This window comes from Choloepus didactylus, chromosome 12, assembly GCF_015220235.1.
Source record: "Choloepus didactylus isolate mChoDid1 chromosome 12, mChoDid1.pri, whole genome shotgun sequence".
Lineage (NCBI taxonomy): Eukaryota > Metazoa > Chordata > Mammalia > Pilosa > Megalonychidae > Choloepus > Choloepus didactylus.
In genome coordinates, this window is record NC_051318.1 from 87247944 (window position 1) to 87263926 (window position 15983).

A 15983-nucleotide genomic window follows, 5' to 3' on the forward strand; every position below is an offset into this window, starting at 1 on the left:
GGTTTCTGACCTGGCTTGAAAAAAATCTGAAACATTCTCTGGATTTTCTTATATATGGATCACTCCTTTATGGATCAGTCCAATTGTATAAAGGCTTACTGGATTAGACTTAAATTGACAAAATACTGTCAAAAAATGTCAAAGTTTAAAAATAAGGAATCATTGATAGAATCAGAGGATTGATGTAATACACATTGCTGCTGAAACAATCTGTTGTCTAAGAGTTCTAGGTTAAAATCTACATAATCTGTATTTTCTGAATCTTGACTCACTTAACCAAATGGAATGGCTCTGATCAGTAACATCACATGGTGATATCATGCACTGGTAACTGGGTTTTCTCACCTAATACTCTGAATGGAAGAATTTAATGTTTCATCATGCATGCTATTCATTACAGTTGCTTCTCCTTCTGGGACAGCTTGTACTGGCTGCACTACATGGACAGTCCGGAAGAGCTGGGTAGGATATGGAACCTGCATAGGCTGCACTGTCCTCAAAACTTCTGATGGCTGTGGAACTTCCACGTGATCTTTGGGTTTTGGAGCTTTACAATTCCCTGGTTTTAGAACTGTAGTGGCGCCTCCTTTTATCCCTGTACTTGAAGATATCCTGGATCGGCTCACTTGGTTCCGACTTGAAGTGGTTGTTGAAGACACTGATGGATCTGAAGACTCTATGCTGGAGCTTGCATCTTCATCATCAATATAAATAAGATCTTTTGGCATTTCCTTAAACTGATACACCAAGCGCTGACCTTCCACTTTTGCCAGAATACCCCTTTGGTAATAGTACCTATTGAAAGCAGACAACATCAATATAGTAATCAAATGTAAGTTAAAATAATATTCAACAAAATCAAATTCCTAATTATAAATAAAAACTCAAAGTTGGAATCAAACGAGAAAAGAATTTCTAAATGAAAGACATTTTATGTTAGAAATTAGAAAATATAATTAAAAACATTATTTTTCTAAATATATGTAAAACATACATATTTACTCACAGATAGAGAAAAGTCTTTATTACCAACTAACTCTAAAAGCAGTTCCAACTAGGGGAATATTGATAAAGCATGTAAAGTAAGTGAAGAACTCTGATTCTTCACTTACTTACTTAATCTACCTGTCTGCTATTTGCCTTTTCAGAGATGATCAAATCTACTACAAATCCCAAGAAATTGTTTTCCCCTCCACAGCTTCCTATATATGCCTCTAAAGTTTAAATTTGATGCAAAGATTTGACAATATTGTGCATAAAATTTAATGATGTACAAAAGAGAAGTGATTCTAATTTTGTCATTGATTTTAATTAAATCAAGAACCTAAAATATAAGGGAAAAATACTCTAAAACTTATTTAGATTATTGCTAATTCTAATAAATTTTTCCCAAATACATGTATATCTTGAATAATAAATGACATGACAGAAAAACAGGCTAAAAGTGAACATAAGGATAAAATGGTACACTAGTACACAATTATTACAATGTCTAGTATTTCTCAGGAAGCATTAATTTATTTCACAATAATATATAACATATCACACTTGAGGTTTATATTTTAAAATGCACACTGACAATCTCTTGGTAATAATCTGCATTACCACTATTTGTACTTTGTGAATTTAAGATTAATGGTTCAAAACATATGAGTCTGGTAGCTGCTTTACAATTCCTTATAACAGCTTAATTATTTTCTGTTCCCTTTATAAAAAAAGATATTTTATTTGCATGAAGATTTCCTAGAAGGAAAACATTTTCCAAGATTGGAATAAGATTTCAACTTAAATGCACAGACGAGTAAAATAAATAAAATCCAACAGATAAAGTTCACTGTATCTTTACTCCCTTAATTTTTTAGAAGTTGCCTATTTTTTTTTCTTTAGTATTTGGAAATTATATATATCTATATGTATATTTACTTTTGTACTGTGAAATATAACATATACACAGAAAAGTGGTAACTTTCAAAGTACAATTCAACAAGTAGTTAGCAAATTTCAAAGAATGTTAAGGGTTACAGTTCCACAATTATGATACGAATTACATAAACTTCACACACCTGAGAGCTCTTCCCATGGTCTCATAATTCATATCAGGCTTGTTTTTGTGCTTCCCCCACAACCTGGACACTGCTTTAGAATCCACCAATTTAAAAATGCCTTTTTCTCGCTGGGTCCATTTGATGTATTTAGGACAGGTAGCTTTGTCTTGCAGCAGTGCTAGTAGAAATTCCCAAAGGTATATTGTGTTTCCTGAAACAAGAGCAATTTCTTTTCATCTGACCAAAATTTACTTTGAAAGAACACAATAAAACACAACTAAAAATCTTATAAACGTTCCATCTATAATTATACAAAAATATTACATGATTCAGTTAGTATTTATGATACAATGGTCAAAAATTTGAGTCTACTATAAATCTTTTTATTAGTCCCTTAAAAAATATCAGAACTCAATCTTGTCAATTAGATTTGTTATGCCTTAGGTAGAAAGCACTTTGAGATTCACTTTTTTTCCCACCTCTTTAAGAAATGTTTCATAGAAGAAACAGTGAAAAACAGTTGTACAAAATCTTTCAATAGTTGTCTTCTATTGAGAGGTAGTAGATAAGCCGTAACAATTTTCTTCAAATTTGGTAGCAGTTATGAAAATATTGGAACTCCAAGAAAATTTAATAAAATGTCTACGAAATGAACCTAGCTGGACTCCCCCAAGAGCCTGATTATTGAGCAAAAGAATAGATCATGTAGACCTGTAAGTGAAAATCTCTCAAGGGATACCTGGGACTACATTGTCACTCATCTCTTTATAGAAAGTAGTAACCGCATCTTCTAAGCATGTGGCAGCAATAAGATTCATTCTAGCATGTCAAGAAAGTTGGTGGTTTCTACTTACAATATATGGATGCTATAATGAAATCTGAATGCTATTTGACCTGTATATATTAACTGTAAATTACAGAAGAACTTACCCTTCCCATCTTTGTTTTTCTTCTTCACAGATATGTTTGGTGTGGTGGCTGGAGAATCTGGTCGTGATGGTTTAGTTTTTCTCCCTAAAATCAGAACAGCTTGGCATATAAATGTTTGCTTTCAAAAGTGAGAGAGAATAGACAATTTAGCTGTTTATAAATGCAATTTTGGCATTTTTTCTGAATTTCAAGTGCCAAATGCTTTATAGGTAGGTCACATAATTTGCCTCTTAAAATCATTATCAAAAGGAAAATAACTTGAGTAAAAATTGAACATTAATATAGGTTATAGTACAAACAAATTTATGTTAAGAAATGATACTTGGCTTATCTGTAAATCTGAGGCTAAGTTTAAAATACTCCATCTTGTCTTCCAGGTGACAATACTACAAGGCTTCCTTAAAATTTTTGAAAATGGTAACATTAATAAAACTTGGGCTCAAAAAATAAGACAAATAGCTTTGTCTGCCTTTGGTTATATAGGCTTTTTAAGGTAAGAGAAAAAGATTTTTTAGCTCTTCTGTCTTTTAAATAAATCTCTGCACAATTAGTTCTCACTTATTGGACATGTCCCAGAACTCTAAGGATATGGAAAATATTTGAGGCTAACTTTTGGGGGACCACAAAGTTAATTTTTATTTTCCTGTATGTTTCCAAACACTTCATTTTTCTGTATTTATTCTGATTCACAGCAAATAAACTTTATGGTTATCCATCATCCAGTCTCTAAACATGTCCATCCAGGCAGCATTAAACTGTATTTGCACAGTCTTAGTTTGAGTAGGCCAACTATTCTAAAGTCTTGTTTGTGACCTTTTGCCGCTTATCTAAAATCACAGCTTGATGGCAATGCTGCCTGCAATTTAAGTTGATATGGTCAAGCTATATGAAAAGACTATCTTTCTGTAGGTGAGAAATAATGACGATTAAACATAAACCAATAGTTTAGTTAGTACTTCCTAACCCAGCATTCCTGAAGCTGACTCTCTCTGATCTAGATCACAAGAGTGAATTCTGAAAAACAGAATTCTAGAACAAGACTCACATGATTAGTAACAAGCCACTATTGAAGGTGGCAATGCACACAGCTTCATATTAATTGTAGCTTAGGTGGATACAGAATTTTTGGTTGGCAGTTATTTCTTCTCAGTACTTTGAAGACATCCAACTCTTCCAAGTTTTTGTGGGGAACTTCTATGCTCTCAAGCTAAGCGTCAATTCCTCTTAAGTAATGTTTCTTCCTGGTTTGTTTGTTAGGGGGCAGGGGTGTGTCTTCGGTGGTATTTTTACTATGTGTATTTAGGCATGGATTTATTTTAACTAACCTACTCAGGATTCACTATGCTGAGGGTTAACGTCATTCTGAAAAGTCTCAGTCATTATCTCCTTGAATATTGCCTCCTCCTCAATCTCAATATTCTCTCTTCTCAGACCAATGAAAATGCATGTAGACCTTTTCATTCAATCCTTGATGTCTCCATCTGTTTCGTATTTTATTCCCATCAGATCTATATTACAACTCACTAATTTTCTCATAAACATTGATCAATCTGCTGTTAAACCCATATATTATGTTTTCAATTACATTTCTTCATTTCTACACATTATATTTGGTTTCTTTTTATCATATCACCAGGTCTTTTATTTTTATTGAGGTATAACTGACATACAATAAATTGCCTATGTTTAAAGTTTACAATTTGATATATTTTGACATGTATACGCCTGTAAAACCATCACAATCAAAATAATGGACATATTCATCACTTCCAAAAGTTTCTCTGTGCCTTTATAATCCACACATCTTGCCCCTCTTCAACCCAACCAATCTACAGGTATCCACTAATCTGCTATCTGTCTATAAGATTAGTTTACATTTTCTAGAATGCTATATAAATGGAACCATATTCATTTTTAGTCAGGCTTCATTCACCCAGCATAATTATTCTGAGAGTCATCCATTTTTGCTGTTGTGTATGAATCCCATTTTATTCCTGATTAGTATTCCATTCTATTGATACCACAAATTTGTTTGTCAAATCAGCAGTTGACAGATATTTGGGTTTTTCAACTTTGGGGCAACTGCAAATAATGCTGCTAAGAACACTTATACTCAAATATTTGTATAAACATATGATTTCACTTCTTTTGTGCAAATACTTGGGAGTAGGGAATGACTGGGTCTTGTGTTAAATATATGTTAAACTTTTAAAGAAAGTACCAAACTGTTTTCTAATTTCTGTTGGGTGGGGGGGCCAGGGGGACATATGGATATCCATACCAATTGTTCTAGTACCAATTATTAAAAACACTATGTTTTCTCCACTGAACTGCCTTATCATCTCTGTTGGGGGAAAAAAAAAGGACTCAACTGACCATATGTATATAGGCTATTTCTCTATCCCATTCCATTGATCCATTCATTTTTCTTGATGCCAAGACCATTCTGTCTTGATTAATGCAGATTTTTAATAATAAGTCTCAAGGTCAGGAAATGTAAGTTCATCAACTTTGTTCCTTTTATCAATTGTTTTGGTTCAATCTCATTAATTTTAGCATCTATGTTCATAAAGGATATTGGTCTTCAGGTTTCTTGTCTCATAATGTCTCAGTCTGGTTTCACACCCAAGTAATGGTAGCCTCGTGGAATGAGGAGGGAAATAGTTCCTCCTGTGATGGTTAGTTTACATGCCAGGTGATGCTGTCCAGGTGTCTAACCATTACTGCAAGGACATTTATGGCTGGTTAATAAACCAGAAGGCTGGTTTATTAACTCATCAGTCAATTGACTGCACCTGTGACTGATTACATTAACAAAGGGCATGTCTTCCACAATGAGAGAATTCAATCAGCTGAATTTAACCCAATCAGTTGAAGACTTTTAAGGAAGAGAGAGAAGGACCTTCATTTCTTCTTTGGCTAGCCAGCAAAGCGTTTCCTGAACACTGTCATGGGAGTTGCCAGTTCACTGCCTGAGGAGTTCATCAAACATCTTCATCAGAGTTGCCAGTTTGCTGCCTGCCCTACGGAATTTGGACTCATGCATCCCCACAGTTGCACGACACACTTTTATAAAATCTTCTATTTACAGATATCTCTTGTTGATTCTGTTTCCTAGAGAACCCTAACTAATACACCTCCCTTTCAATTTTCTGGAAGACCTTTCATAGAACTGATATTATATCTTCCTTCAATATCTCATGGAATTTCACCAGTGAAGTCTCACAGCCTGATGTTTTCTTTGTGGGAAAGTTTTAAGCATCATATTCAATGCAACATTTGGATTAACTGATTTTGTCTACTTCTTCTTTCTTTGATGTCTATTTCATTGATTTTTACTCTGATATTTATTAGTTCCTTTATTCTGCTTTCTTTGGGTTTTATTTCCTTTTCTTCTAGTTTCTTAAGGTGGAAGATGAAGCCACTGATTTGAGATTGTTCCTCTTTTCTAATACAAGCATTAAGTACTATAAATTTCACAGTAAATTCTCCTTAAACTGCATCCCACAAATTTTGATGTCCTCACTTTCATCCAATTCAAAATACTTTATAATTTATTTACCTTTTTACTTCTTCTCTGATCAATGGGCTATTTAGAAGTATGTGTTTTAGTTTTCAAATATTTATGAGGTGGTGGTTTCCAGATATCTTCAAATCGATTTCTAATTTAGTTCCACTGTGATCAGAGAAAATACTTTGCATGACTTAAATCCTTGTAATTGTATTGAGACTTGTTTTATGACCCAGAAAATTATTTATCTTGGTAAATGTTCTTTGTGCACTTGCAAAGAATATATATTCTGCTTTGGTTGGGAAGTCAAGTTAGTTGACAGTGTTATTAAAGTCTTCTATATACTACATGATTTTCTAGACATTCTATTAATTAGTAAGAGAGGGGTATTAAAAATCTCAGACCAATAATGTAGGCTTGTCTTTTTCTCCTTGCAGGAATTTTGCTTCATGTATTCTGAAGTTGTTATTAAATGCATAAATGTTCAGTATTGTTATGTCCTCTTAATTATGTTACATCTTTATCATTATGAAATGGCATTAATTAGCCCTGGTTAAAAAATTTGCTGTTTATCTTTTTTCCATCTCTTTCCTTTTAACCATTTTGTGTCTATATTTAAAACTGATTTCTTATAGGTAGCAGACAGTTGGCTTTTGCTTTTTTACTCAATCTGACAATCTCTAACTTTTAATTGGTTATTTAGACCATGTGTATTTAATATGATTATTGATATGAATGGGTTTAAATCTACCAACTTGCTATTTGTTTTCTCTTTGCCCCGTCCCCTTTTTTTTTTCTTTTTTGGACTGAATATTTTTAATTATTTCATTTTATATCCTTTATTGGCATATTAGCTGAAACTCTCTATTGTATTATATTAGTATTCACTTTAGGGTTTTAGCACACATATTTAACTGAATCAGTCTAAAATCACTGGAAAGTGATACTAATTCATACCACATAAGATCTTTATGAACACGCACGTTGATTTCTCCCCTCATGGCCTATGGACTATTTTCATATATTTTACTTCTGTTTATGTGATATACCCCAAAATACACTACTGCTTTTATTTAAACAGTTGATCATCTTTTAAAGAGATCTAATTAATTAAATGTTTTTATATTTATTCATGTAGTTACCATTTCCAGTGCTCTTAATTACTTTGTATAAATCCAGGTTTCCATTTAGGATCATTTTCCTTCTGCCTGAAAACTTCCTTTAACATTTCTTGTACTGTGGGTATGTTGGTGAACTCTTTTAGTTTTCACATATCTGTAAAACACCTTTTTTCCACCCACCTTTTTTTCTGAAAGATAATTTCACTGGGTAAAGTATTCTAGATCAACAGCTTTTTTTCTCTCAGTACCCGAAAGAGGTTGCTGCACTTCCTCCATTGTTTCCAACAAGAAATAGACTGACATCTTTATCTTGCTTTTTCCCTCCTCTGGCAGCTTATAAGATTTCCCCTTTATCACTGATTTTGGGAAATTTCCGTATGATTAACCTTGGATTTGTTTTTCTTCGTGTTTCTTGTGCTTGAGGTTCATGTTTCTTGGATCTGTAGGTTTAAAGTGTTCCTCAAATTTGAACAATTTTTTGGTGTAATTTCTTCAATTTTTTTCAGTTCCTCCTCCCTCCTCTTCTTTAGGGATCCCAATTACATGGACATTTGACCACTAAAGTTGTCCAACACTTCCCTAATGCTCTGTTCATTTTGGGGGGCTTCTTTTTCTCTCAATTTCATTTTGGAACGTTTCTATTGCTTTGTGCTACTTAATCTTTTCTTCTGCAATGTCTACTGCTATTAATCCCTCTCAGTGAGCTTTTCATCTTCAACACTGTAGAACTTTGGTTTGAATCTTTTTTTGTACATTCCACGTTAGTACTTAACATGTTCAATTTTTCTTCTACCTTCCTGAACATATGGAATGCAGTCTTATCTATTCCAAGGATTCTTGCCTACAAATTTTATCATCTTTGTCATTTCTGGGTCATTTTGTTTGTTTCCCTCTTTATGGATTGAATTTTCTTGCTTCTCTGCATGCCTGTTAATTTTTGATTGGATGACAGATGTTGCAAATTTTATATTGGTGGGTGCTGGGTATTTTTTTATTCCTATAAATATTTGTAAGCTTTGTTCTGGGATGCAGGTAAATTCCTTTGTTCGATGGAATCAAAACTGCATTTAGCCGATTAATCTTTTCCCCAATACTGAAACAAAATCCTTTTAAGTACTCCATCCAAAGTCTCCTGAATTACGAGTTTTCCATTCAGGCTACTGGGAAAAGGCACCATTCCCTGCACTGCGTAAACTCCGGGAATGTTTCCCATAATCCCTTTACCATGTATTCTTTTACAAATTTTTTAAAATTTTGCTTTAATAACTGTAATAATAACTTAAAAGTTTCTGTTTGATACTTTTATTATCTGAAATTCTTAACTAACCTTGGGGTAATCCTTTTGGGTGTTTTTTTCTATTTGGGTAGTTTCCTCTCACAGATGCGCCAGTCAATCCTCAAATAAATATTCAAGGGGAACTCTTCAGATACCTGTAATTCTCTCCTCTCCTATACCTTGCCCTGAAGATTCCAGTTGCTTCTAGGATTCCCAGCCCAGTCTCCTCAACTCTGTCTCCCTAAGCTGCAGCCTGGAAGTTTTCCCAGGCAGTAAGGGGGGGCCAATCACAGTGCTCACCTCATTTGTTCCTGTCTCTCAGGGATCACTATCTTTCACTGACTACTGCCCAATGTCTTCAGTACTGCCATATCATATATTTAGTATGTTCTTTTAGTTTTTTCAGGCAGATGTTAAATAAATTCAGTCTGTTATTCTTTTTATTAAAAAAAAAAAAACCTTTTTATTTTGAAATACTTGCAAATTTATAAGACAGCTACAAAAATACAAACCCATACAGATAACTTCAACATACTCCTACCTACCCCCAGAGACCCAGATCCACCAATGTTAATATTTTGTCACATGTGCTATAACATTCTATCAATCCCTTTTCTGAATACTTGAGTGTAGGTTTTATATCTCATGCACCTTGAATACAATGTTGCCATGCATGTCTCCTAAGGACAAGGATATTCCCTAATGTAAACACCTTAAGTGCAGTTATCAACTTCAAGAAATTTAACATTGATATAAAGCTTACAGTCTGTATTCCGATTTTTTCATATACCCCAGTAACATCCCTTTGACCTTTTTCACCTCCCTTGCTAGATTCCATCCAGGACCATGTAACACATTTAACTATCACTATCTCTTTAGTTGCTTTTTTTTTTTTTTTTAAACCGTGTGAACATACAGGTAATGTATAAAACTTTCCCATCTTAACCACTCCCAAACATACCCATTCCAGTTTCTGTTATCCTATTTGCCTAAAAAGGAGTTATACCTGATCTTTTTTAATAGTCTTATTCTTTTACCATGTCTTTTATTCTTTTCCTTTAATAATTGTAATCATATTCACTTAAATTTTTTATTTCCTAATTCTATTATTGGATATTCTGGGGTTTTCTAAGGCTGATGCTTCTCATGCAAGCAGTGTCTTTCTCATGTGTTTTGTGATACTGAAACATGAATTCACTTTCAACCAGGCTTTATATGTGCAAATTCTGTGCATCCTTGTTGAGGGTAAGTTCTTTCAGATCAATTTTATAAGAACTTCTGCCAGGTGTTCTGAAGTCCTCAGTCAAAAGTTTGGGCACTTTCAGGTTAATTACTTGGCTGGGAATTCCTATAATCAGTGATAGTTTAAAATCTAAAATAAATCTAGATTAGGGCAGTCCTCAGATTATGAACTCCTGAGGGAGGAATTTCTCCATTCAGTACCCAGAACAAGAAATACAAGTTCCTTGAGATCTCTCTGTTCCGGTGTGAGTGGATCTTTTTTCCCTAAGTCCTGAAGGTACAGTCCTCCAGGGGTCCCAGTTATATACTGAGGTTTCTGTCTAACACCCCCATCTTGCATGGGCCCATGACCTAAACTTCTGCTCCTAATTGGCCAATAAATCTAAGCTCCTGGTACACTAAGACTGACATGTCCTCTTCAGCCCTTTAGAACTGCCATAGTGTCAGCTCAAGCTTACTGTTTTTAGTTTCTGCTTCATTTTTGGCTTTTGGAATTTCCCTTACTTCCACATGAACTTAGGTTGCCAGGTAGCTGGACATGCCATTTCCAAGATAATAAACTGAAAATACTAAGCTAGAGTAGTATCAGAAGGCAATAAACAGAAAGTGTGTCAGACTTCAGAATGCAAGCATGGTCTTAATTTGTGAAAAGTTAAAAATTCCCATTTTATATAAACTAACTTTTTCTTCTTCAATTACTCACCTGCTGATTTCCAACTCACTGTATTTTTCCAACTGGAATCTTATACTGGAATCTATACTGGTAAATTTCAAACAATGCCTCGAGAAGAAGCTGACTGCCCTCAACACCCAACCTCTTTCTGAGCTTGAATAAATGGGTGTAGATAAATGCTTGATGCCCTGAAAAATTAGGAAATCTCTAGTCTGTGAGACAGACCAAATATTTTAAATTCATAAAATCATCTAATTAACAAAAATAAAATATCATATGAAGAAATACTTCTCAATTTATGTCTTCTGTCCTCAATTTTTTTTACTAAATAGGCATTAAAAATGCTTTAATTTTTTCTTACAATAGTTTTAAATGCCTCCTCATGTAAAAATATCCTTGAATAAAAATTGTATTTAGATTCCTCCCACATCCAGACTTGACTGTTTACCCTATGATTAATCACCCACCTTTCTTTCTCTTGGGTTGTTCTGGTGATGAGGTTCCTGGTGAGTCTGCATATGTCTCTTGAACCTGCTGAGTTTCCATCACTTCAGGAATCCCATCTAATGTGACGGATACATGGGTGATTGGGGCAACAACAATATCATCTTCAGATGAACTAAATATATTATTATCTAATGGAAATAAAATCAACTAATTATAATTAACTGCATTATACATCAAAATAAGTTTATGAAATAATTGCCTGTTGCTAAAAAGATAAAACTAGAAATAAAATCTTGAAATCTATTCCCTGCTCTACATTTCCTCTGCCCTAAATCAAGTACCAACTGCTTGGGTGGACTATTTCAAAGTCTTCCTTCCTAGACTTATCACCAGTCCCTCTTATCTCACCTCTCCATTCTTGACTACTGCTAGAGCTATCTTTTGAAACCCAAGTCTGATCTGACCATAATTTTTCTCTGAACAAAAATTTTACACTCTAAAAATAAGAAGGAAAAATAAAATTGACAGATCTTCTCACACTTTATAGAGGAAAAAGAGAAAAAGTAACCCCAAATTTCTGCAGTCTAGACCAAACTCACGTTCCCAATTTCATCTCCCACCCCCCATGAAGCTTATACTCTGGCTATACCAGAAATATTCACATCTTAAAAATTCATTCTTTCTCACAGGTATGTGTCTTTGGCTCTAACTGTTCCCTCTACCGTCCCATTCCCAACTCCTCTACCTATTAAAAGCTTATTTGGCTTATAAGCCAGGTCAAAATACTCCCTCCATAAAGCCTGTCTCCAATGTTCTCAGCGAGAATAATCTCTGCTTCCAGAACTCTTTCCTATCACTCTCATCGCCTTTATGCTTTGGCTTTAGGAGTTATGTATATAAACATCTGTCTTCAAAATTAAACTGTAAGGATGAAGAGAGAACTGTATCTGTTCATTTACATTTTACTTCTTTGCCTAATATCCTTCTGTACATATAGTAAAAAGTCACTAAATGTGTTAAACTGAATAAGTAATAATTAATTTTATGTTTGACTGCATTCATGTCAGAAAAGCCCAAAAGAGAACATGGGCATAAAAACACAACAATAATATGGCAGTAAATTTTATGCTGTAAGTGTTGAAAAAATCTTCAATTTATTTTTAACTATTCATTAATATTTATATACATCACCAAATTTTAATAGTTTGGGCCCTAAATAACCAAATACTTTACTAATCAGGTTAAAAGAAGAAACTGTACCTAATATGCTGTTTGGCAACTAACTTATAAATTACTTTTTTGTTCCTAAAGGCTTCGTTCCCAAATTAAACAAATTTTTAAAAAGTCTTGTTTGAATGAACTACTTTAGAAAAGGTGCCTAACAAGTACTATACCTTAAAATATCTCAAAGACAACACTATTTGGGGAGAAAGATGATGGGAAATACTTTTTCTAAGACAGTGAGCATTTTTCTGCTTTTAAAAATTATTAACATACATTTCATGTGTACTTAATACATTCTAAATATTGTATATGGTGCTTGGGGTACCAAAAATATAAAACACTATCTCTAATCTGTTGATATTTACCATCTAATAGACAGAAACAGCAAGAATAACTTTACAAAGTATAAAAACATGAACAATTGTAACAGATAACCACTCACTTATTCGTTTTTCATCCAGCATGGGGCCAGGAGAATCCATATTGAGAAGTGCCTCAGCAGCCTCGATAGTTTCAATAGTTTCATCCCCATTATGACAGGAAGCTTCAACTACAATACATTTAAAGGAAAAAGAGAATTAGCTGCAACACATCTGTTGCTCTGAAACTCAGACTGATCTCTTGAATTAGCATATATCACTCAATACTTGGGTTTACATACACATGTTAAATCAACGTATCCAATGCCTAGTTTTTATTAAAAAAGAAAAAAACCCTAGTAAGTTGCTGCGGGGCAAAAGGGTAGCAAAATAGGGCTCATAGTCTGAAGGGAAACCATTAGTAACTTCTCTGATGATTCTTATATTTTTAAGAATAAGATGGACATTGGACTTGAGTGGAAAAGGCCCTAGAATGACAGAAATCCCAGATGCCCAACTAGGCAAGTCATTATCTCTGCAGACCTCAATCTGTAACAAAACTGGGTTGATATTCCAGGGGTCCTTTCAGCTCTAAAACTGACTCCAAAACTCTTAGTTCCCTAATAGAAGTGAATATGGGTGTCTCTTCATCTCTGAATCTTCCTTTTTTCTCTAAAGAGTGAATTACCACCATCTCCAAGAAGGTTTAATTTCAGTCACAATTATCAGAATCTGAATACAAACTGATCATTATAGTATTCTGGTACCATTCTTCTCAAGGGTAAACGATGGAACATTACCCTCAGCTGTGGTCAGTCCAAGTTTGTTTGTTTATTTTCCTTGAAAAAAAATAATATATATAAATGCAAAATAATCTAAGGATATCCTGAATATTCCTGACATTTCTCTGCTTCTAAGACAGATATCCAAAATAGTGGCAGATTGAACTGATTGGTGGCTTTTAGCCCCTTAGAGCACAGGTGATCACTAAGAAGGTAAATAAAGAGCTACAAATATCCTCCTTTTGATAAATTTGATCCCTAAGACAAGGGTTGGACACATGACTATTTAACTAAGAAAAGCCTTGGGTTTTGTATTTCAATTACCTAAATACGATGTTCATCATCCATAATACCTTAAACTTACTTGCTGTATTTCTCCCTACTTCTGATAAAAATTGCATAAGCTCTTTTTTAAAGTTTGGATATAAACATTAAGTCATGACTTTCAGATTCATGGCTGGACCAACAGTACATAATTGAATATAAACCTTTAATTTTATACAAGTTTAAAAAGTAAATATAAACACAGCACTTGCCATAAAACTTTTTTTCTCAATCAATATACTGAAAGTGATGATTCCTACATTATCTTTTCCCTAAACAAGGAAAACAGTCTACATTATTATAAAACAAAATGTACAACTGCTTAAGATATCATAATAATGGCAGATTAGTTCATTTGCTTTGGAAACTGATTAATGTGGCTGACTGCCTTCCTCAAGGGAAGAATCCCGAGACCAGAACAGGGAATGGAAGGATGGACTGCTGAAGGGGCAGAGATTCTGGACCATGCCTGAAGGTTGCATACCAAAGAGCTTAGCATCTGCTGCCATATAAACTAATCTCACCAACTCAGCCTCTCTCCATCAAGAAACACCTAACAAAGAATATTTCTCCCATAAAATAATGGCTAGCACTGAGAGTCCCACAACCTGCCAAGCTAGAAAAAGAAAAGCCCCTCTTCCCAGATAGCAAAGATATAGTTTCAGAATTCCAAACCTCCAGCCTTGATTTCCTCTGCAAATACAGGCCAAGGAACAGGAAGACAGCAACAATAAAAAGAGGACAGGATTGTTAGTCTAGCATGGAGTTTTGATCCCTTCCCGGACTCTTCTTTCAAAGTCCTTAAATTTTCCTATAAGGCAAGAGATCACATTTCTGAATTACTACAAAAAATACCCTAGAGAAATTGAATAGATTTTGACCAGTTTTCTATATCTAAAAGTGTGTGCCTTTTTTAAAATTTTCACTCTTAAGATGCAAACCACTGAACAGACTACTTTAGAAGACTATCACTCTCAATGGTAATTAAAAAAAAATCAATTTTTAAATTATATATTCTACAAAAACAAATGCTGAAAGTCCAAATCCTTCACACTAGTTAAAGCCAAGAAAGATAAACACTTCAAAACTTCTAGTAAAATGACCAAAGCAGGAATGGAAATTTACTCCAACATAAACCTCCTAGTAAAGCTTTTGCAGATTTAAGCCATAGTAAAAAGGAGATTACTCTTTTGTCAGCACTTTGAAATTCTAGGAATTGAGGAAATATCCTACTAAGATTAAATTAAAAAAAAAAAAATTAAATTTTAAAAAAATCAAATATAGCACAGATTTCTCAACAATTAATTCCCATCTTAATTAATTAATTACAACGTACAACATACAATTCTGGATATTCATTTACATGAATTATATAACATTTGAATATCTACTGGATAGACTAAAATAATATTAATATGTATAACAATTTAGTTACCTATAAACTAAAAAACTGAATTTCAAACCACTTCTTTGCTGAACTTTTTATAATAGAAAATTTCAAACATATACAAAACTACAGAATCATATAATGAACCCATGTATCTAATGCTCAGTTTATTAATAATGAGGATTCCAAGTATGTTCACTCATTTTGTAGGCTGGATTCTTCCTTTCATGATAAACAGCTTTGATGCATAAAAGTTTAAATTTTCATAAACTCTCATTTAGTTTCTGTTCCACTGCTCAGGCCTTTGTATAAGAAACCACTGTCAATAACAACGTACTGAAAATGATTCCCTATGTTTTCTTCTGGGAGTTTCATAGTTTTGGTTCTTAAATCTAGGTCTTTGATCCACTTTGAGAAAATTTTTGATGTGGTGTAACAGTCTGCCCTCACTCCTTTGCATATGGGATATCCAATTCCCAGAGAAATTTGTTGAAAAGACTAATCTTCCCCACTGAGTGGCCATGGCACCCTTGTCAAAAATCAACTGGCCACAGATATATGGGATTTTTTCTGAACTCTCAATTCAATTCCATTTGTCTACATGCCTGTCCCCATGACAGGACCTTGCAGTTTTTATACATAGCTTTATAAACAGCTTTAAA

At 33.8% G+C, this 15983-nt stretch overlaps 1 protein-coding gene across 9 annotated transcripts in view; it reads right to left on the bottom strand.

Annotated features, from left to right (window-relative positions):
- Positions 1 to 15983, bottom strand: part of ELF1 (E74 like ETS transcription factor 1) — a 123004-nt gene that overhangs the window by 7828 nt on the left and 99193 nt on the right. For 6 of the 9 annotated variants that reach the window (XM_037800147.1, XM_037800150.1, XM_037800145.1 and 3 more), the window contains 5 exons: positions 12912 to 13019; positions 11266 to 11433; positions 2976 to 3059; positions 2064 to 2256; positions 346 to 795 (listed from right to left, as the gene is read on the bottom strand). In XM_037800147.1, coding sequence (XP_037656075.1) covers positions 346 to 795; positions 2064 to 2256; positions 2976 to 3059; positions 11266 to 11433; positions 12912 to 13019 — 1003 coding nt within the window. Of the gene's footprint in view, positions 1 to 345; positions 796 to 2063; positions 2257 to 2975; positions 3060 to 11265; positions 11434 to 12911; positions 13020 to 14609; positions 14746 to 15983 lie in introns of all 9 variants that reach the window. The other 3 variants (XM_037800154.1, XM_037800152.1, XM_037800151.1) reach the window with 3 other exon arrangements.